Source organism: Carcharodon carcharias, chromosome 18 (assembly GCF_017639515.1).
Source record: "Carcharodon carcharias isolate sCarCar2 chromosome 18, sCarCar2.pri, whole genome shotgun sequence".
In the NCBI taxonomy this organism is placed as follows: domain Eukaryota; kingdom Metazoa; phylum Chordata; class Chondrichthyes; order Lamniformes; family Lamnidae; genus Carcharodon; species Carcharodon carcharias.
The window spans coordinates 37,816,396-37,840,684 of record NC_054484.1 but is presented as its reverse complement, the minus strand read 5'-3'; the positions used below and the strand labels follow the sequence as shown (position 1 = coordinate 37,840,684).

The following is a 24,289-nucleotide window of genomic DNA, read 5'->3' as shown; positions in this document are numbered from 1 at the left end:
ATGTGAAAATCACGCTGTTACCTTCCATCTAGATTTGTAGCTTTCACAGCTGCATATACTTTGGTCTTTAAAGGTAAACCTGCTGGCGGTATCACTAGAGGGAGATTGTAGGCTGAATCCTGGAGAAATCAAAAGATTGTTTAAAATTCTCAGAAGTTTACTTACCTCCACCTTCCAATTTCTAATGCAACGTGCAATGTTCATAATGTGTAGGAAACCAATAACAAAGTGTGAAATGAGAAATGAATATTCAGACAATCAAGAAATAAAAATGGAAAATGCTGGAAATTCTCAACAAATCAGGCAGTATCTGTGAAGGGAGAAACAGAGTTTCAAGGCCATGACCTTTCCTCATACTATGTACCCCTATCCTGGTCTGTAATCTCATCTGTTTACTCTCCAGTCCCAAAGTTCTGCTTAAATACTTCCAGTTCACAAATCAAATAAAGCATTGGAATATTCTTTTAGCTCTTCTTTCAACTTCTGTTGCTGGCCTGCTGCCCTCCACAAAACTCCCCTCTTCTGCCACCCCTGACTCAGCAGTGCAGGGACTGTCATGTCTCATGAAGTATTTATTGTCCCACTCCATACCTAACCACTGTGGATCCCAAACAGCAGTGAATGACAAATATCAATGATCCATGTATAATTTTGTTGTGCTTAATTTTACATCTTCTTTATAAAATGCAAATTTTTCATAATATACTAAAAATGTTTTCTCTGTAATATTGGCTGAAAGCTGTTTGTGTTTTTATTTGTTTATACTTATTTCAAGCCTTATCAAATGCATCCTAAGTATAGGATATAATCTGACTTTACAATATTTTAGTGAGCATTGGTGTTTGGTTTATGTTAACTTTGCGATACCACAAACTAATTAGATCACTGGAAAAGAAGGAATCATCATACTATTTTTAGACTTCAGCATAGCTCTCTATTGTTTCCTTCGTTAATTCTCCAGGCACTTCCAGGAACTTGCCTGTTACTGCCAGACTCAATCCAGGCCTCTGCTTAATTCCTTCTAAACTTAACTAAACACTCCTCCTAATCTTCTTTCCACCTAGGCAACGGCAGTATAGTGTCTATGTTACTGGGCTAGCTATTTAGCAGTCAGGGCTAAGGATCTGCAGCTGTGAGTTAGAATTACCTCATGGCAGCTGGAGAATTTAAATTCAGTTCATTCAATACATCTGGAATAAAATGATAGTGTCATAAAATGATTGAGTCTGGAAGTAACAGGCAAGTTCCTGGAAGTGCCTGGAGGATTAACGAAGGAAACAATAGAGAGCTATGCTGAAGTCTAAAAATAGTATGATGATTCCTTCTTTTCCAGTGATCTAATTAGTTTATGGTATCGCAAAGTGGACCATGTAACAACTGGATTGTTGTAAAAACCCATGTGGTTCCAAATCATCCTTTAGGAAAGGAAATCTGCTGTCCTTACTTGGTCTGACCTACTTGTGACTCCAGATCCACAGCAATGGGGTTGGCTCTTATCCGCGCTCTGAAAATGGCTTAGTAAGCTACTCAGTTATAGGTGATAAATGCTGGTCTTGCCAGTGCTGCCCACATCCTGTGAATGAATTGAACTAAAAACACTCCCATCTATGCTATTTTCTTTTTCCTGGTGACATCATCGCCATTCCCCCTCAGACCTGTCACCATTCTCCCTGCTAATTCCCAATCCAGCCTAATGTGAACAAGCTGCTTCCTCCTGGCCCAAATCCTCCTAAATCCTGTGGGTCCTAGAGCCTGGTCCCTCTGCTCCCTCACCATGGCTTGTGGACACATCAATACTGGGCATGGCTACAGCTCTGAACCTGTTGCAAGAGGAATTTCCAGCTCACACTTGATGTCCATCTAAGGTCCTGGCCTCATCTTTCTCCCAACCCAGCCAACCTTCCAGCCCCTCACAATGCTCTCCTTTAGCCTAAGCTCTGGCAACTAAAGTGGAATCTTCCACTCTGGAGACTAAGCCAAGTGGCAGGTGGGAAAGTCGGCGTGATTCCTGCTGGGCAGTGGAATGGCTGAACTTGTGTAATCTTCAGCTCATTAGTTATGCATCCGAGAAGATCTTAATGAATCTTGTGGCAGGGCGGGCAGGAAGTCACCCTCTCGCTGTTACGTCATGGGGTTGAAGGTCTTGGTGCCATATTTAAATGGCAGCTGGACAGCCATTCATCCAACTGCAGGCCAGGAGCTCCAGGAGCCCCAAAACAGAAACAACCTTTGGTCCTACAGTTCAGCGAAATCTCCCTGGAGACTCTCCTCCAGGCCGTCCAGGAAAGGCAGGAGGTCCACTTTCCAAGGGATGGGAGCAGGAGGCCCTCCCACCTGACTATGCTGGCCTGGGATGAGGTCGCCAGGATGGTTTTGGGCCATGGAATGGCCCTGCAATGTAGGAAAAAGATGAGTGATCTGCTGTGCTCCACCAGGGTAAGTGCACCATCTACTCACTGCAAACTCACACTCTCATAGGGCTTCAAACAGTCTAAGGGTTAGAGGCCACAGAGGTGTCACACATGACTGGCAGATTGGACATCAGCGCTGAATGTGTGCCAGCCACTTTAAGCTTTCCATCTCCTATTAATTCCTGGACAAATGGCTTCTTAATCACTTACTAGGGAGGGATCAACAGCTACAATAGGCATGCATGCTTCAGAACTGCTCATTCACCCATTGGGATCATAGTCAATTCTTCTGTCTTTCTGCAGGATAGGATAGCCCATAACAAGAGAGAGCGTGCCAAGACTGGAGGCGGCACCCTGGAAATCTGTTCCCTCACAAGTTTCGAGGAACAGACTGTAGAGCTGGCAGGAGAGGAGTCAGATCGTGTCTCCGCGGAAGATGAGATTGGCCTCCCCACAACAAGCCAGTGAGGATGCATCCAGTAAACATCAGCAAGATGCAGGTAATGACTGGGAGGGGTCTTTAATATATGAGCTTGCTTAGTCAATAACTAATTCTCTCTTTTCTCTATTCCAGGTACCAGCAAGAAAAGGGGGAGGAAGCCATCCCCCACATGCCACAGTCCCAGCCCCCAGGGCCTTTATGAGGAGGAAGCACCATGCGGCATTCACCTGCACCTTCCATCAGTGCAGATACGCGCACCTCGGTAGGACCTAGTTCTACAGTAGGCTTGGGTGCACAATCTGGTAATCACCTCACAGGCGAGGGTCCAAAGCCGACGGAGGCAGTGATAGCTGAGGTCTCTGACATTTGGAGCACTGCTGGAGACCCAGGCCCCTGCTGAGTCTGAGTCCAATGATAAACCTCTGGACTCAGCCCTAACAGACCTCTTGGGGATGCATAAACAGACAAGAGGAACATCAGGCAGAGTTGTCAGAGGCCGTTGGCAGATTGGCCCGAAAGCTGGACCAGTCCATCCATGTTCTGTCTAATGTCATGGCTCTAGCATACAAGTGCATTGAAGTCTCCATGGGCAGGGTGGCAGCCACTTTGGAGACCCAGGTCCAGTAGTTTCTGCTGGATTTGCACTCAGACCTGCATACCATCCCTTTAGACATGGATGCATTTTGGCAGTGGCTAGGTGAGAGGCAGACGGGGCACCACAACCTCCCTCCAGGTGCCCCTTTTCATTAAGAAGTCAGGGTATGGTCATTGGGCACCCAAGAGGGAGAGCTCCAGCCAGGCACCCCGGATAGATTCATCCAGGACACTCCAAAGGTGTCTGCTGCTCCACCTCCTCTCTGCCAAAGACCCCATCAACTCCAGCAGGTCAGGCTGAAGTGGGTGCACCTGCAGCGGAGTGGAGACCCATAGCAAACTGGGGCCTCGGGCCACCAGAGGACGCCTGACAAAGTCATCTCAGACCACAGGGCATGCTACGACACTGGCATCTACCCGACAATGTGGAAAATTGCCCAGCTATGTCCTGTATTCAAAAAGCAGGACAAATCCAACCCGCCAATTACCGCCCGATCAGTCTACTCTCCATCATCAGTAAGGTGATGGAAGGGGTCATCAACAGTGCGATCAAGTAGCTCTTGCTTAACAATAGCCTGCTCACTGATGCTCAGTTTTGGTTCTGCCAGGGTCACTCAGCTCCTGACCTTATTACAGTCTGGGTTCAAACTTGGACAAAAGAGCTGAACTCCAGAGGTGAGGTGTGAGTGACTGCCCTTGACATCAAGGCAGCATTTGACCAAGTGTGGCATGAAGGAACCCTTGGAAAACTGGAGTCAATGGGAATCAGGGGAAAACTCTCGCTGGTTGGAGTCATACCTAGCATAAAGGAAGATGGTTGTGGTTGTTGGAGGTCAATCATCTCAGTTTGAGGACATCACTGCAGGTTAGTGTCCTAGGCCCAACAATCCTCATCAGGTTAGTGTCCTAGGCCCAACCAGCTGCTTCATCAATTGCCTTGTTCCATCATAATTTCAGAAGTGAGGATGTTTGCTGATGATTACAGAATGTTTAGCACCATTCGCGACTGCACAGATACTGAAGCAGTTCATGTCCAAATGCAGCAAGATTGGACAATATCCAGACTTAGGCTGACAAGTGGCAAGTAACATTCGTGCCACACAAGTGCCAGGCAATGACCAACTCCAGCAACAGAGAACCTAACCATCACCCCTTGACATTCAATGATGTTACCATCATTGAATCCCTGACTATCAACATCCTGGGATTCACCATTGACCGGAAATTGAACTGGACTAGCCATATAAATACTGTGGCTACAAGAGCAGGTCAGAGGCTAGGAATCCTGCATCGAGTAACTCACCTCCTGACTCTCTAAAGCCTGTCCACCATCTACAAGTCACAAATCAGGAATGTGATGGAATACTCCCCACTTGCCTGGATGAGTGCAGCTTTGGCAACACTTAAGAAGTTTGACACAATCCAGGGCAAAGCAGCCCACTTGATTGGCACCCCATCTACAAACATTCATTTCCTGCACCACTGATGTCTGCAAGAACTCATCAAGGCTGCTTAGACAGCACCTTCCAAACTCATGGCTGCTACCATCTAGAAGGACAAGGGCAGCAGACACATGGGAACAACACCACCTAGAAGTTCCCCTTCAAGCCACTCATCATCCTGACTTGGAAATATATCGCTGTTCCTTCACTGTTGCTGGGTCAAATTCCTGGAACTTCCTCTCTAACAGCACTGTGGGTGTACCTATATCACATGGACTGCAGCGATTCCAGAAGGCAATTCACCACCACCTTCTCAAGGGCAATTAGGGATGGGCAATAAATGCTGGCCTAGCTAATGATGCTCACATCCCATGAATGAATAAAAAGCAAACAGGGCATAGCAGTCAGCAGGCTGACTCCACTTCAGCTGCGGGTGTTGGTGCCGCACCTAGATGTAGCAGTAGGTATAGAAAAATTAAGAAGTACGCTGGTGGCACAGGTGTTCACTCATTGTATATAGTTGGCACTCCTGTAAATGTTGAATATATCCATCTCCAAGTCTCATGGATTCCATTTTTATTCAACTTGCTTCAACGTTTTACAGTCATTTAAGGGTCCAGGATGTTACCCCATCAAAATCTTCATTTGCATAAATTCTCACACACTTAGACCACCGTGAGTAGGTTATAATTCCACATCAGCAACATCAGGCAATGCACATCATTTGTGACAGTGCTGCCTGGCCAACACACCTGTCAGCCAATTATCGCAGGCGACCATGCTTTGGTTTTAGGAGAAGTGCTCATCAAGGTTATTAATTTTGCTGCTGCTGCCGCACTGATGTCTGTTGTTTGTGGATGGCACGAGTGGTTGTCTGGACATGGCATCCCCAGGCCACCCTTTACAGGTGAAGCACATCTTGGATGACCACAGGTGGCTGATCCTTCTCTTTAAGCATGACTATCCAGGCACAAAGAGAGCCTGGATTAGGGTGAATAAACCCATGTGCAAGGGCCCTCTGTTTGGCAATCGCCAGCTTGCCTCCATGTGCCTAGACACTCAATATGGATACTGTAACCTTGTAATAATGTCATGACTTAGGCATTGTGCCTTTTAGGCCATGACCATTAAACTTGGAACTTGGGCTTTGGAGTGAGCACATATCTTATGCCCATCAGCTGTGGCCCTTGAATGTTTTATCCTCCATCCCTTTTTACATGCTTCTTTACATGTGTGCCATGCAGAGCCTTCTAATGTGGCCCGGACAGTGTAGCCTAATTCACTGGACAATCTCTTAAATGTGCCCTCGACAGTGTGTTCCCTGGACAGTCTGTTAAACATGCCCCCCAAAAGTCTTTGACTCTTCCCCAGACAGACCATTAAACTTGCCGCCTGGACAGTCTTTCACTCTCCCCACCTGGTCTCTCCCCATCACCCCCCACTCCACCTTCCTTCCTTCCTTCCTTCCTTCCTTCCTTCTTCTCACCCTTCTCTTCTTGGTCCTTTCCCCCGGTCTGGTTCTGCCTCTGTTTCACCCTTCTCCTCTGATCCTTATCCCCCTTCTTCCCCCACCCCCAGTCCAGCCTCCATCTCAGCCCTCCCCTCTGGTTGTGCCTCCTGTGCCCAGCCTTGCTGCAGCTTGACAGGAGAGGTGAAAGCAGCATCTACTGACCTCCAAGTCGCAGATGAAGTGAAGCTCACCAGGTGTGCCCCACTTATATGCAGTCGTGAAACAAAACATTCTAATTAGCCGCTGGCAGGAAACTTAATTTGGAAGGGGAACGTGATCCTGGTGAATTGGCCTTTTGATGAGCTTTCTTGGAATGCTAATGAATGTAACTGGGGTTCCTGACATTGCTTAGTGGGAAACTCAACCCGCCTTTAACCCACCTTGAAAGTTGGCAGAACAAAATTCTGAGCTAATTTCCTGCCCTTGGGAAACTGAATTTTTCATCCATGCCAAATTAAGTAACCCCGCCTGACATGATTCCTGCTGCTGGCGAGTGCAGAAATTTCCACCCTTGTTTCTTTCTTATATCCAGCTGCTCCTGGACTGCTTCAACCCCACCTGCCTCCAGCCTTGGCTGGCAGCCTCTTCCACCCACTCTCAACACAAATTTAAACAGTAACTCCCATTTTGTAAATAGCCCTGGGCTTTAAAGATGGTAGAAATTATGAATTGACTAAAATAAAAGCGTTAGAGGTATATACACTGACTAGAATAAATATCGAGCAAAGAGAAAACAGAGGGTAGAAAACACTTCCACTGGGAAGGAGACAGATGTTCAAGTTGCAGAGACAAACATAGGGACAACGATAACAGAAATTTTGTGAAAGCCATACAGAGAGAGAGAAAGGGAAGAAAGAAGACAAACTGAAAAATAGAGAGAGGCCAGTGGAAAGAATTATTGCATGTGACACAAAATATGCAGCAAGAGAGGCACTTTCTTAAATGTTTTATCTATGATCAATCCCCCTGAGATTAAGTATTTAAATAACATATATCCACAGTAGCATTGAAATCCCAGTCTGCGGACATCGGATTTGATTCTGCCCTGTGACATATTGTACAGGGCTGATTTAATAAATTGCGCACCCAGCATGAGTCCTCAAGCACCAGCTGGGAGTGCATATAGGGATATCATAGGTTTGCTTCCCCTGATTTTTGTAGGTAATGGAAATTGACAGTGCAACACTCCATCAATAATACATTGAAATGTCAGTCAATTTATAGTACAAGAGTTGAACTTACAAATTGCAAAATTCCACTAATGAGCCAAACTGATACCAAGTCACTGAATGTGTTTCAAACTTGAAACATCTAATGTGCAGAGATATAATATATATATAATGCAGAAAATGAAATAAAACATGATTTAACAATTGTTTCTCTGCAACAATTTTGCATTCATTTCTTAATTTTGAACTGTTCTATGAAGAGAAGTATGGCTAAATTGACTATTGCTATTTCAATAACAGTTGACAAACTTACAACAAACTTACATTGTACAGGAGTAAGTTCAAAGTACTGATAAATGTACCATTGCTGTCTTTCACTGAAATTGCTGCAGATGATCTAAAAAATAATGTTGTAAAGGTACTTTAAAAACTGAGCCAGAATATTTGTCAAGATCTAAAACAAACGTACTGAAATATTTTTCCAATTAAAATGTAAACTTACGAAGCAAGCTGGGTGTTGTTGATAAGGTACTCCAATGGGTAGCTGCAGCTGTACTTATACAGTAGCCCTGGCAGGTAGCTAATAATGGTTGGTGGATCTGGAGTGTCAATATAACCTGAAATGTTCCCAAATTGCACCATCGAAATATTACCTAATGCATTGAGTCCTTGAGTAGCGGAGACCTACAAAATAGTTCACAAAACAATTTTTACTGATTCTACAGTTCAAAATAGGAGGCCCCTGTATCTCTTGGTAATATAATTTGTCAAGGGAGATTTTGAAAGAGATGTAGGAATGTTTGTTGATTTGCCATTCACTGGGGTAAAAATTGGTATGTGTTGGACCAATATTCCGCTCATAAAATGGATGCAACAATAGCAAATGCAGCAATGGGAAGACCCACGCCCAATCTGCATGTGTGTTCTGGCCGCTATTAAATTTGTTGGGCCCATCTTTTAGGCATCCTGGATATACATTCATCATCAGCTGACCCTCGATTCGAGAATGACATCTAGTCAGAGTTGCAGATTTCTGCCACAGGTCTTCATATCACTGAGCAGGACTATTTTCAACTCACAAAGCTTTTGGCAAGTGGGGCAGGATGTCCCATAAGGTAGTGGGATCCAGTTATGGGTATACATCAATGAGGAACCTAAAGCCTGTTAGGGATTCCTCTGGGAAATTGTTTTACAATGAGTGGAGCAGGAGGTGAGCCTGCTCCACTCAGGCTTCCTCAAAGGCTGCTGCGGCCTAAGGTAAATTTAGATTTAAAAAGATACTTTCCTGTGGAATCAGGAAAAGTAGGAATCCTCCCCAAATCCACAGTTTCCTATTTGCCAACCCCCTCCCCACCCTTGCACTCCAGAATTAGTTGGCAAAGACAAGACTAGTGCTATTAGCCTTTTTCTCTAGCTTTTGAGAGCAAGCGAATCACTGCATCAAAATAATCCATTCAGAACCATTGATTCTAATGCTTTACAACTAGAGTGAGGCTTCCCACAGATTCATATATAGAAAGGATTGGATGCTTAACAAGATGACAGATTCGTACTGCATTTCAGTGCTTCGATGTCTATGAGGTATTTATGAAATATTACCTATAACCTATTGTTCAGAAGAGAAAGAAGAGAGTTAATCTTACCACTAGGCTATTTCCACAGACTTCTAGTGTATTGAGGTTGATGGTGAATATGACAACTGTGGGAAAAGTACTGTTATTAATAAAACCCCTGCAATGTGCGTTGCCATGTCTGCCGTTTAATGCTAAGTCTGTTTCTGAGTAGCCAGAGAACAGTACTGGACAAAAATTGATCTTGATTGTTATGGTCTGTACTCCACAAAAGACAAGGATGTCCTTTTCACCTGGAGGAAGAAACATTAAATTAAGTCAATTATAATCTAATCAAAGAAGTTTAGTAAAGATTGACTGATATTGTATATTGCTCACAACATAACCGCTTGCTGCAGTTAAATTCAATTTTGTTGATGTATACTTGACAAATACGTATCTGGGATATAAACATCATGTTATAAGTGATACAAATTCATTCAAGTGGTCAGATGGTATGTATTCAATTCTTTTCTAGATTCTAGTAATATTATAAACTTTGCTAATGATACCAATTGATATAGCTAAGTGAGAAGTATAAGGGTATAGGAGAGCATTCAAAAAGATTCAAATCAATTACCTGGTTGAGCTGAAGAATGGTAATTCAATTTTAATTTGGACAAATGGAAGGTTATTCAATTTGGAGCAGGAAATGTGAAACATGGAAATGCAATGTAGCGAGTCCATTTGCAAAGTTGAAGGAGGAAGACATTCAGGCTTGATTTATTTTCAAGTATCCACACAAAATGACACATTTATCAACAATGCTAACTGGGAGACATCTTCCTATGGTTGCCCTGCATTAGTGACATCATAAACACAGTGGAATAATTTATCTGATTGCAATTTCCATGATCTTTTTGAACACATTTATGATTTGACTAAAAATAGGAGACATGGGAAATCTTCCAGCTATGTCACTAACACATAGAGATCCGAAAAAATCCTTCCCCCAGACGTAGAAATGCATTTCAAGAATATTTGATTTGGACAAATCAAGTTATTTTAACTTGATTTTAACTATTTATAAAGATTCATTTACCTACAATTTCAACAGGACATTGATCCACTTGGAATAGTTCAGCATGGCACCCCAGTAAGAATCACTGGGGTAGATGTTTACTTTATGCAATAGTGTAAAATGGATGCTAGTGAGTCGGAAGCTCATTTTACATCTCTCTCCAGGTTGGGAGAGATGGGCTGCTGACTTGCTACCAACCATTTTATACTATTGCATAAAGTCAAGATCTACTGCACTGCTTTCCGGAGAAAAGGGGGGCAAATAGAACTAGAGCGAAAGGTGCTACAAATGATCAAGCTGAAGATATAAATTATGCTGCCAATAGATAAATACATGTTCATTAAACTCAATCACCATGCTGATCTCAGAACAAATTAAATGAGTCTCTCTCTTCAGGCAGCCTTTTTACCCTGGCAGAAAGAGTATTGAGTTAGAAATTTTCAGGTTTGGACAGAATCCTTTCAAGTAACAGACCAGACAGATGGGATTTACTGTTTGGCATTAAAAGCATTGTTACTCTGTATTATGATTTTAAGTGTGCTGCTAATACCTCCTTAATAATGCATTCTAGCATTTTCCCAATGAAATATATTAGGCCTATTGGCTCATAGTTTCCAGATTTCTGTCTCCTTCTTTCTTAAAGAGTGGTGTCACAATTGTAGTTTTCTATTCCACTGGGACCGTTCTAGAATCTAGGGGATTTTGGAAGATTAATCGATCCTTTCTATCCACTTTATTATCGCTGAAAAAAGACACATTGTTGAAACTCAAGAGTCCACTTGCCATCCAATCAACATGCTCTTCTCATGCAGTATAAATTGTGGTTCCCTTTATATTTGATATTCTTGCGAATTGTCGTGATGAGTACAAGTGAAACGTATGTCTTTTTTTCAGCATTTCTTAAGTTCTGTACTACCAAATGACTATCCACTATATCTTGGTACCTCATAATTTAATGTACATTCTATTTTATTTAATCATAGAATCATAGAAATTTATGGTACAGAGGAGGCTAATTTGTCCATTGGATCAGCCAACTAACAACTATCCAGCCAAACTTCCCAGCTCTTGGTCCATAGTCTGTAAATTACAGCACTTTAAGTGAATAACCAAGTATTTTTTAAATGTGATGAAGGTTTCTGCCTCTACTAACCTTTCAGGGAGTGAGTTCCAGTTCCCTTCCACCTTCTGGGTGAAAAGAATTATCCTCAATTCCCCCCTAATCTTTCTACCAATTAATTTAAATCTGTGTCCCTGCTTATTGATCTATCTGCAAAGGAAATAGATCATAAGATGATAAGAAATAAGAGCAGGAGTAGGCCATTTGGTCCATTGAGCCTGCTCCACCATTCAATAAGAACATGGCTGATCAGATTGTGGCCTTAACTCCATTTTCCTGCCTGTCCCTCATAACCCTTAACTCCCTAGCCTATCAAAAATCTATCTAAGTCAGCCTTGAATATATTCAATGATCTAGCCTCCACTGCTCTCTGTGGAAGAAAACTCCAGATACTAACGACCCTCTGAGAAAATAAATTCCTCCTCATCTCCACCTTAAATGGGAGACCACTTATTTTTAAACTGTATTCCCTAGTTCTAGGTTCCCCCACGAGAGGAAACAGCCTTCCAACATCTACCATTTTAAACCCCTTCAGGATCTTATATGTTTCAATAAGATCACCTCAGTCTTCTCAGCTCCAATGAGTACAGGCCAAACCTACTCAACCTTTCCTCATAAGGCAATCTCTTCATCCCAGGAATCAGCCTAGTGAACCATCTCTGAACTGCTTCCAATGCAAGTATATCCCTCCTTCAAAGAGGCCTAAATTGTACACAGTACTCCAGCTGCAGTCTCACCTATGCCCTGTAAAGCTGTAGCAAGACTTCCCTACTTTTATACTCCAATCCACTTGCAATAAAGGACAACATTCCATTTGCTTTCCCTGTTGTACCTCCATGCTGGCTTTTTGTGATTCATGTATAAAGACACTAAGAGTCTCTTAGTCTTGTAGTCTATCTCCAGTTAAATAATATTCTGCTTTTCTATTCCTCCTGTAAAAGTTGGCAATCTCACATTTTCCCACATTATACTCCATCTGCCGATTTTTTGCCCACTTGCTTAACCTATCTATATCCCTTTGCAGAATCCTTGTATTTTCCTCACAATTTCCTTTCCTACTATTTCTGTATCTTTAGCAAATTTGGCTACTTGCATACAGTTCTTTATCCAAATCATTAATATAGATCGTAAATAGTTGAGGCTGCAGCACTCAACCCTGCGGCACTCTACTAGTTACAGTTTACCAACCTGAAAATGACACATTTATCCCAACTCTTATTTTCCTGTTAGTTAGCCAATGCTCTATCCATGCTAATATTTCACCCCAACACCATGAACACTTATGTTGTACCTTTTATGTAGCACCTTATCGAATGCCTTTTCGAAATCCAAATACAACATCTACTGGTTCCCCTTTATCCACCTTGTTTGTTATATCCTCAAAGAATTCTAATACATTTTTTAAGCATTGATTTGTCTTTCACAAAACCATCTTGACTCTTCCTGACTGTATTATGATTTTCTAAGTGTCCTGCTAATACCTTCTTAATAACACATTCTAACATTTTCCCAATGACACACAACTAACTGGCCTATAGTTTCCAGCTTTCTGTCTCACTCCTTTCTTGAAGAGTGGTATTATGTTTCCAGTTTTCTAATCCATTGGGATCTCTCCAGAATCCAGGGAATTTTGGAAGATTAATGGATCCTTTCTATCCACTTTATTCTTGGTACCTCATAATTTCATACACCTCAATTAAATCTTTCTTCAGCCTCCTCTATTCCAAAGTAAACAACTCCAGTATTTCCAGTTTTGCCTCAAAGCTAAAATTATCCAGTTCTGGTGATACGGTCTTAAACCTACACTCTACCCTCTCTGGTGTGATCACATACTTCCCAAAATGCAGTAATCAGAACTGCAGACAGCACCTGAGCTGTGGTTTAACTAGAGTTTTATATAATCCTAGCATTTCTTCTCTGCTCCTATACTCAATGCGTCACCTAAGGGAAAGTAACCTTTATATCTTTTTAGCGGCTTTATCTACCTGTCCTGCTATCTTCAGGGTCTTTGGGACATGCACATAAGATCTCAGTGTACCTCTGCACTTCTCAGTATCCAACTACCTATTGTGTATTCCCTTGCCTTGTGTGTCCTCTCCAAATACATTACCTCACTTGTTTGGATTGAGCTCCATTTGCCACTTTTCTGCCCACTTAACCAGTCCATTGACATCTTCCTGCAGTCTATAGCTTTCTTCCTCACTATCAAACACACAGCCAATTTTTGTATCACCTGCAAACCTCTTAACCATGCCCCCTACATTTAGGCCTAAACCATTGTTATATGCCATGAAAAGCAAGGACTTAGTATTAAGCCTTGTGGAATACTAGAAACAGCCTTCCACTCACAAAATATTCGGGGACCATTATCCTCTGCATCCTGCCAATTTTGGATCCAACTTACCAGGGAACCTGCTGTGCAGATTAGCATCACAGTTGTACCCATTGAATTGTGCATCCGTTGAATGTATCTTGATAGCTAACAGCAGCAAAAAGGTGAACTGTTCCATTGCAAAGCTGTTGAAAAAAGTGAACAAAGTGCATAAGCATAACCTGTTGTTGTCAGCAGTGTCTCAGTTAATAGCACTCGCTCTTCTGAGTTGGAAGGTTGTCGGTTTGAGTCTCACTCAATAACTTGAGTATAAAAACCAAGGTCACTACTCCAGAACAGTATTGAGGGATCTGCTGTCTTTCAGATGAGATTTTAAACCGAGGTCCTGTCTATTTTTTCAGGTGAATGTAAAATACCCCATGGCACTATTTTGAAGAAAAGCTGGGGAGTTATCCCCTGTGTGCTGATCAATCTTTTTTCCCCAATCAATATCAGAAAAACAGATTATCTGGCCATTATGATATTGCTGTTTGTGGGAGTTTGCTGGCATAAATTAACTGCTGCATTTCCTACATCACAACAGTGACTACACTTCAAAAGTACTTAATAGCTGGAAAACACGTTGGGATGTCCTGAAATTATGAAAGGTGCTATATACATAAAAGTTTGATTTCTTTCTTAATTTGCAGTGTAAAAAATATTTTATTGTCATTGTACTGTTCCCAATGTAATTTTCTACAGTTAAAATAATAAGGCACATCTATGAATTTGCTTGCACTGTACTTTGCCTGAAAGTGTTTAGAAATTTAATTGCAGCTGTCGTACCAGGCTAAAACTTCCTCCAGTTGTTAGTTTATCACAGATGCTATTCATCTGCTAATTCAAAACAATTTAATTTGTGCACTATCGTGCTGAATTTTCCTACTTCTGTTGCTGTTTCCAAAAGTGTTCCCTCATGAAGTCAGTGTATAATGGAAATTGCAGGCTAGATTTAATGTTCCTGACATCGATCCAGCCCACTGTATGGAGAACCAGTGTGAAACCCACGTCGCTTTGGTGCGGGAGGCCCAACCATATAAGTGCCTGTCAGATACTTAACTGTCAGCGTCAGGCCTTCCTTGGGAATTAGGACCCCAGCAGCAGAAATCCTGCTTCCTCGACCAATCAGGCAGCTCTGCATTGCCAGCTATGCCGCCAGGATTGATGGCCAATAATACAGTGAGGCCTTTAGCAGAGATCATCATGGGATCCCTAGAGAGAGGTGAGTTGTATAGGTTGGGGTCACAGGCTGGGGTTGCCAACAAGGGGGAGGAGATGGGGGTGAGGCAGGTCAGATACAAAGGCATAAGTTGGCTTTCAGTGGATGCCTGCTTTTTCCAATGTCAGGTCCCTCAGTCAGATACTAAGTGTCTTTGAATGAAGGCTCCTAGGAGGCCACTGGAAAACCCAACAGTGTTTGCCAGATGGCCTTCAGGAGGCATGGGAAGCCCATGCAAGTTTGGGAGCATACCTGAGCCACCACTAAATCCTAGTGGGCTCAGAGATAATCACCTTTATTGGCTCTATAATGAGTCTATTAGCCAACAGGCGGGTTCCCCATTGTGGCCCAATTCTGGCGCTGACTTAATGGATGTCAGTTTTCCTACTGGCGGAAATGGGGTGTGTAGCCTTCACCGCGATTATTTTTGGCCCACCTATAGAGCAGCTTCCGTTAAACACTGACCTGTGTATATAAAGTTAAGAATGGTAAATCAGTGATAAATTGCAGCTTTGTTACACTAACCGCAGAATGGCAACCAACATATTGCAGAAACAACTTTTTACATTTGGGACAACATCTGAAAGTAAATGTACAAAGATTTATATAATGTCTTTCACATGCTCAAAGTACATCACTGCCAATGCAGTACTTATTCTGAAATGTTGTAAAGTAGGTAAATGTTTGCACAGGAAGCTCCCACAGTAGTAATGATAATTATGTTTTGTTCATATTGATTGAGGAATAATTGTTGGTCAGCTTACTCTCCTGCTCTTCTTTGAATTTTGTAATGGGATCTTTTACATCCAATTAGTGGGTAGATGGAGCATTGGTTTCAATATCACACCTGGTATTTCCATCATGGAACACTTTGCCACAACTCCACTTAAGTATCAGTCTAGATTATGTGCTCAAATCTCTGGACAGCTGCTTGAACCCACAATCTTCTTATTACAAGCTCAGATAGTGCTACCACTATCACAGAATCACAGTGCAGAAGAGGCCCGTCGGCCCATCAAGTCTGCACTGACTCGTGAGAAGCACCTGACCTGTGAGAAACACCTGACCTACCTACCTAATCCCATTTACCAGCCTTGGCCCATAGCCTTGAATGTTATGACGTGCCAAGTGCTCATTCAGGTACTTTTTAAAGGATGTGAGGCAACCCGCCTCCACCACCCTCCCAGGCAGTGCATTCCAGACCATCACCACCCTCTGGGTAAAAAAGTTTTTCCTCACATCTCCCCTAAACCTCCTACCCCTCACCTTGAACTTATGCCCCCTTGTGACTGACCCTTCAACTAAGGGGAACAGCTGCTCCTTATCCACCCTGTCCATGCCCCTCATAATCTTGTACATCTTGATCAGGTCACCCCTCAGTCTTCTCTGCTCCAATGAAAATAACCCAAGTCTATCCAACCTCTCTTCATAACTTAAATGTTTCATCCCAGGCAACATCCTGGTGAATCTCCTCTACAGCCCCTCCTGTGCAATCACATCCTTCCTATAATGTGACGACCAGAACTGCACACAGTACTCCAGCTATGGCCTCACCAAGGTTCTATACAACTCCAACATGACCTCCCTACTTTTCTATGCCTCAATTGATAAAGGCAAGTGTCCCATATGCCTTTTTCACCACCTCACTAACATGCCCCTCTGCCTTCAGAGATCTATGGACACACACGCCAAGGTCCCTTTGTTCCTCAGAACTTCCTAGTGCCATGTCGTTCATTGAATACTTCCTTGTCAAATTACTCCTTCCAAAGTGTATCACCTCACACTTTTCAGGGTTAAATTCCATCCGCCACTTATTTGACCATCCTGTCTATATCTCCCTGTAGCCCAAGACACTCAACCTCAATGTTAACCACCCGGCCAATCTTTGTGTCCTCCGCAAACTTAATAATCCTACCCTCCACATAGTCATCTATGTTGTTTATATAATTGACAAATAATAGGGGACCCAGCACAGATCCCTGTGGTACGCCACTGGACACTGGCTTCCAGTCGCTAAGCCAAGGCTGACTCATTTAGTGCAGCACTAGCTCACCAATTAGCAGATCTGGATCAGGAGGAATATCTGAGGGAGGTTTGCAAAGTAAAACAACATCCAGTTACTGTCAGTACTAGGTAATTTGACTGGTCCATGCATACCTACCTGTGGATTAGTGCCTCAAATTGCTCAGATTAGGTAAGTAGATAGTGACATATCTGTGCTGTCTTCTGGAAGAAAATCTGCAAACACATTCCACCATTGGTGGCAGTGATGAACATCACAACTCTAAGTATCTGTGCAATACATCATCCCTGTCAAATGCTGGCTATAGCATGTTGTGTCAGCTAGTTTGCACTCAAACATCACTGCTGAGATCACAGATATCTTATTCCACTCTGGAAATGTATACATTCAATTCAGCATGGATCAATGGCAAGCGCAGGTTAGGGTAACCCATTTGTCCAGCACTGCTAGCTTACTACCCAGAAGGAAAAACAGTTTGGACCAGTAGACTTATTTCCCAGTTTTTACTGTTTTTTCAATCTGGGTAAGATTGCAGTGAATTAATGAATATACCTATGGAGCCATGCTTATCTCGTGTGCAATGGCATGTTGTACATGAATAGAGAAGGATTTTACTCCATCAACATCCAATGGACATACCATTGAAACTGAATTTTAAAGATTTGGACTGATTGTGGGGTGGTGGGGGGGAAGGGGGGGGGGGTTGGCGGTGGTAGGGGGATGGTATGTGGGGTGGTGCATGTGGTGGGGGAAGGGGTGGAAAAAGTATGGTCAACCAGACAGGGTCCTGAGAATTATGCTGGGCGGAATTTTACCCTGGCAGGATTTTACGGCCCCATGAAGTCAATGGACTTTTGAGCGTTTGCTGCATTTTACAGCCCCTCCCCCCCGCGACAGGCCCATAAAATTCCACCATTTGAGTGTGGCACCATTTTGTTCTTCTAAGAATACTCACCAAAGAAGAAAATGAAGAGCATCTACAATTCATGGCAGACCATAAGGCCAAGAGTGAAGATAAGGAATAAGCTGTGGAACTTTCATTACAAGAGAATGGACAACAATGGCAGGATTCCATAGCTAAAGCCTATGATATCTAGATATAATCCTTATTAACCAGTTTTCAGCAATACTATCACTGCATGCCACCCTGTGCAGCGTTGAGGAAATTGAGTATGTGTTGGATGTCCAAAGGAAACGACAATCATTTTGCCAGGTTCATTTGTAAGCCTTGACTGTCTAAAATAGCTTCCTAATTGCTGGTTGTGTGCTGCAATAACCTTGATCCCCTTCAGGGTTGCATATTGACTCCCATTAATGTGAATGCTTGATTCTCTTGGTTTTGCACTGCATTTAATAAATTCATCATACTGTCTTTTGGGAACAAACGGTTTAGGGTAACTTCCTTTCATTTATTTATGACAAATATGCAATGCACATGAAAATTAATTTGTTACCTTTATAGATTTCTTCAGGTTTGACATCTTTCAGATAGCTTCCCTGGTTTGCAACAAGTTCAGTGTATAATCTCTCAGTTATTTCCTGCCATAGATGTCATTCCAGGCACTTGTATCTTTATAAAAACCGAAAATACTGGAGATACACAGCTGGCCAGTGAAACCTTAGCATATGTAAAGAGAAAAGGCAGGTTATGATGTTAGGGGTGTGTACTCAGATGTATATCTGGGTCTGGAATTGTTCCAGATTTGCACCAAGTGTGTTAGTGGGCGAGAGAAATGACGTTTTACTCACCGTTTGCAATGGTGGCTTTTCACGCCGTATCGTCCCAAACCCACGGCATTAATTATGCATTCCTGGGATACACATCGTTTTGATGGCAAACAGGCTCTGAATCGCTTGCCACACCGTCACCGCGCCATTTTATCATGCCAAGCATCACATTTAAAGTACAGCCGCACTCAGTGCTTCCAGCCTAGGACTGCAGCAAAGAAGACATGGCCCTGAAAGGCAAGAAGATTGCAGCGCCCCCTGAATGCTGTGGGGGCCCACTGTGATGTCCTCTACCGCAGGAAGGGCAGTTACATTACCACTCTGGCTTGCTAGGCGATGGCAGTGATGATCAGTGCCAATGTTGCACAGAAGAGCTTGATCACCCAATGCAGATAGAGGATGAATGATCTCATCCATGCAGTCAGGGTATGGCAACCATTTCATCATTCTAGACTCACACTCTCAAGCCCATCATGCATTCACTGGCATCTCACTCACTGACAGCTCAAGGGACATCACCACCCATTCTCACACACATACTCTCACATGTCCATCTGACCTCATCTCCTCTGAAGACTGCCTCCTCAGCCCTCACCATCTTGAGGCCACTTGCACAGATCAATATGTGTCCCCACACATACCCTGGGATACTCTCTGTCCCCAGTGCAGCCCTCATCTTGCAGCCTCTTCCCTTGCCTGAGACCACTTCTCCTCCTTCCCGAAGCAAGCCCTAATCATGTAGCCATTGAAAAGCCACCCACATATGGTTGATCTGGTAGGTGGAGAGCTGCTCGTGAGCTCCCCTAAAAGTGATGTGGTGCTGTCTGTGAAGCCTGGTATTGATGATCGAGAGTGCTGCCCAAAGCAAGGTAGGCAAACAAACCTTGAAGTTCCAAGCAAAGTGCAGCCTGCCAGGTGCAGGCCTTATACATGCTGTTGTGAAACATGTTAGCATGTTTTCCTGCCGACGTGGGCGGATGATCCAGCCGGAGGGGTGGGGGTTGGAGGGAGAATGAATCCGGCAGGCTGGCCTTATAATGATATGCAGATCTATTACAATGAGGTTCTTGACATCTGGTGGCGAGAAACATGGCCTGCCATCGATGGGTTGAGCAGGCGATTGCAAACGTTTCACGACGTTGTTAAATTGATTTTTGGCCTTCTCGCCATATTGTCCATTCACGCCACTGAACATGGCCAATGCCAGTAGGCATGGAAAATCCTGGCCTGGGTGTGAATTCTTCACAATGAAAATAACACGCCCACAACATCGTAACCTTCTTTTCTTTTCTCAGGTGTGAACTGACCAGCTGTGCACGCCAACATTTTCTATTTTTATTGCAGATCTATAGCATTTGTAGTTTTCTCTTTTTAATTTACTACTTTTCACTTGATGTTCTTCTTACTCACGTCAGAGCCTCAAGAACCTGGCTATTAAAGTGCATTTCTTTGGTCTCCATCGCTCTTTCTGAATTGTTCTTGGAATAATCCAGATGGACTATTTTGATATGCATTGTTTAAATGAAGAAGTGGTTGGTTTGTGTGTTAAATATGCTTCATTGCCCAGCAGAAAAATACGTGTCACTCTGATTTAGCATTTCCTCACAATCTAATGAATAATTTCTTGGCGCTTATGAACAATCTCTTCTTGGTGAGTTGTTTCAGGATTTTTTCAGTTTTGACATCTAGTTGTCTATTTCTGTGATACAGTGGCACAGCATGATAATTCATTCACTAGTCATCACATTCATAACTTTGGTCAACTAAACTCAATAACAGCACAAAGCAGAATGAATAATGCATTTTTGTTCCTCATTAGTAATAGTGTAAACAATTGAATTAATATGCAACATAGGAATTATGAAAACCACTGGCAGGATTCTGTTTCACATATAATTAATTGCTGCCAATCTCATCTGTTTTGCAATTAATTTTGAAAACTTTGCATTACCTCAACATCACTTGATATTTGTTTAGAATTTCTAATTGACTAAAACTTTAGACTATCTACTACACAGATAGACAAGAACACATTCTGTTCTTGGCAGGAACCACTTGCATTGACAAATTATCATCTTTAACACCTTCAGGCATACAGTCTAAAAATTCATGGAATAAATAAACAATTTATTGTCGGCCTAATTGATTTTCATTCAATAATGAAAACATTTTCTTTTATGCCTCTCCTGTGTTGAAAAGATAAAACATATGTTTGTCCAATCAAAAAATTCATTAAGGTTAATTTTTTAAAACTATGTCAGTATCACAGGTGAGTCTACCAATGAAATGCACTAAAAATCTTATCTTATCAAACTAACATTGTACTGTTCAGAAAATAATGGTAAATGGAAAATAAGTCAGTCTTCTCCTTGCCTCTTTATTTATTTTACATTTCTTATTAGCTTTTTAACTAAGGAAAGCTCATTATCAGCTAGGTTATACAACAACCCTAACTCTACACAAAACCACAAGAATGATCAGTGCTCCAGCTTTCATGAGCTACAGCTCTTTCATGCTTTAAATAGAATTGTGGTAATTCTTTATCATCATCAGCTGTTTTGTACTCCAGTGAAAAAATGTCACAATAGGAAGTAATTCAATGTTTTGACTATTGATAATGAAAATATGTATTTATTTGACCATTATTAGTATTTATGTTGCTCTTTTCAGTTTAATGTTTTAATGTTTTTAATGAATCTATGCAAAAATAAATTTATTGTAGATTAGAAAAATATCAATTTGATAATTTTATATAATGCATGTTGGTATAATTTTCAAAACGCATGGCCCCTGTTAACTAAGAATATAATGATCTAAAGAATTCAGTGATTTTTAAAACTTTAAATTGAATTAGGTTTGTTACTCGCATAATTGTGCTTGATATTTAATTCATATGTAGCAGTTTGTTTACCAGAAAAAAATAATTGAACTATTTAATACTGTGCTGAAGACAATTTAAAGGCATAATAGTTCAGACAAGTCCTTAGCTCAGTGGTAGCTCTCTCATCTCTGAGTCAGAAAGTCATTTATATAGCACCTTTCAAGACCTCAGGATGTCCCAAAGCACTTTACAGCCATCAAACTGTGATCAATGTTGTAGGAGACATTAAGTGGCAAAATTCCACAAAGTGCAATCAGATATAGAATCATAAGGCACAGAAGGAGGCCACTTGGCCCATCATGTCAGTTCCAGTGCTTTGAAAAAGCTATCCAATTAGTCCTGCTCCTCTGCTATTTCCCAATAGCCCTACAAATTTTTCTTTTTCAGGTATATCATCCAATTTTATTTTGAAAGTTACTGCTTCTATCATGTTTTCAGGTAGTGCGTTCCAGATTATAACAAATGCATATCAAAGCATTTCCTAATTTCCTCTCTAGATATTTATCTATGTCCTCTGGTTACCAACTCCTCCAGTGGCTTCAGTTTTTCCTTATTTACTCTACCAAAAACCTTCATAATTTTGAACACTGCTAATAACCTTCTTTGTTCGAAGAAGAGTCATCCTATTTTGTCTAGGTTCTCCACAGAACTGACTAGATGAGTTGAAATTTTTATTGAAAAGTCTGCCCATTTGTTATCACCCACCTTACACTATTGCACAAGATCAAAAATAACCCCAGAGAGCGTAGGAGTTCATTTGACCCATCATGGCTGCATGGCTCCCTGAAAGAATTATCTATATAAGCCATTCATTATAATTTCTCCAGCAGACCATTTAAATTTTTTGCTTTCAAATATTTGTACATTTACTGTTTCCTAACAATACTCAGATAAAGACATTTATCTTAACCTTTCCATTTGCTTTTTTTTGATGATCGTAAATGGATGTCTACTAGTTACAAACTGACTAGTCAGTAGGCATACTTTGTCCCAATTTACCTAATCAAAACCTTTCATAATTTTGAACACCTTGGACAGTTAATTTGCTTTTACAAATTCTGCTAATTTAGAATAGTCAGGGTTCCAACGTTTTATCTCCCCACCCACCCCAAAAAGTAGATGAAGTGCTAAAAGGAATTTAAGTTACTTTCTAGGTTTTATCAGTTGAATTTTGTGAAGATCTATAAAGCACATTAGGAGTTGTGTTTCAAGTTACTTAATTTTGAATTATTTTGAATGACCTTGCTATTGTCACCCCTTGCCTCAAATCTTTAATGATTGCCTCTATTTTATCAATACTACCTCATTACTTGTAAGAATTTTTCTATTTGTTCCTTCAAAGATGCAAATATATTGTCCCATTCATTCTTCCTCTTCTCAGATCTTCACCTCTGCTAAAATTAAGGCTCATTTACATTTGTTTCTTCTCATTCTTTTCCAGGACCTCATATCTGTGAAGCTCTTTACCCTCATCATAGCCTTTCAACAGTTCCTCCAACAGTTTATCGGTTTCTAAATGACCAACTAGTCTTCAGTTAATCATGTTTTTTCAATTTACATTTACTTCCTTCCTACTTTTTCCAAATTTGATAATAACTGTCCACAATGAGATTTGGCCTTTACATAGGTTTCTCTGCTGGAGAAAAATCTTTCTGGCACCAAGACAGAGATAAATAAACAAATTTGCAAAGGCAATATTATATTCCCCCCTTGCCCATGAAGAGGTGGCTACAAATAAAACAGAACTGACTAAAAATGATGAAAATAGGATTAGCATTTTATAATACCTTCTATATGAAAATAAGCAAAGAAGGAATTTGTCGACAAATGCAGTAAGTGAAATTATTGGAGACATTACGTTTTGTGGGCAGGTTTATTCTAAAACAGACTTAGGTTTGACAACAACAAAGTTATTTTGTCACAGGGCTTGTTGAAACAGCAAAGGTAAATGCAAATATTAATCTTTAATATGCCCATCAAATCATAATTAAAATGATGGACAATTAAAGTCTATTTATTGAATATTCTGATACACATGATTTGTTAAATGGGGTTATTGATTGGAAAATTAGTGTATCTTAAAGTTCACAATCTGTGAAAGCCTTTAGAGGAATTAATTTTATGTTCTTAATAAAAGCTTTCATTGGACTTGGTATCAATAACCAATCTTTATGTGAAATCAACAAGATCTAGATGACAATTTCAGGAGTTGGCTAACATTAAAAGCTCCTTTTGAAGTGATCTCTGAATTTTGTAACTTTTGGATAAAAATGGATAATAATGTTGGAGGGCATCATTTCTTCCCTCTGCTAAGAAAAAAATAATTCGGGTCTAAATTAGGGTCGCCATTACTTACTGTTTACAGGCCTGGAAGATAAGTGACTAAAAACATTTTTTAAAATAATCATCTTTCCACTTACCCAAGTAACTTGTAGCTGGCAGGTCAGCTGTGCTCCATATGCCTTGTCCTTCTTCATGTGATCAAGTTTTCTGCTCTCTTGCCATACAGAATATTATTAGGAAAAATAGAGGAGCAGTGGTAATCTAAGGCAAACAGAAGAATTCATTATTTAAGCACTGTGATAAAAACTGTACATGGAGTAACATGGGAAAAGTTACCAAATCTGAATTTATTGTACCACTCTTTTCAACAGCCCAGAAACCTGAGTAGATTGTGAGGTCCAGGCTTTGATTGTGCTTTCTGTTTCATCTCTACCTTTCAATACACAATCTTTTTGTGAGATTTAC

General features: G+C 41.4%; 1 protein-coding gene across 1 annotated transcript in view; it reads right to left on the bottom strand.

Moving 5' to 3' along the window:
• zpld1a (zona pellucida-like domain containing 1a) overlaps positions 1-24,017 on the bottom strand; it is a 70,446-nt gene extending 46,429 nt beyond the window's left edge. The window contains exons 1-6 of the mRNA XM_041211854.1: positions 23,962-24,017; positions 13,724-13,836; positions 9,212-9,432; positions 8,071-8,252; positions 7,893-7,965; positions 22-119 (exon numbers count right to left, since the gene is read on the bottom strand). Coding sequence (XP_041067788.1) covers positions 22-119; positions 7,893-7,965; positions 8,071-8,252; positions 9,212-9,432; positions 13,724-13,829 — 680 coding nt within the window. The 5' untranslated portion in view covers positions 13,830-13,836; positions 23,962-24,017. The remainder of the gene's footprint in view (positions 1-21; positions 120-7,892; positions 7,966-8,070; positions 8,253-9,211; positions 9,433-13,723; positions 13,837-23,961) is intronic.
• Positions 24,018-24,289: the final 272 nt, after the last annotated feature.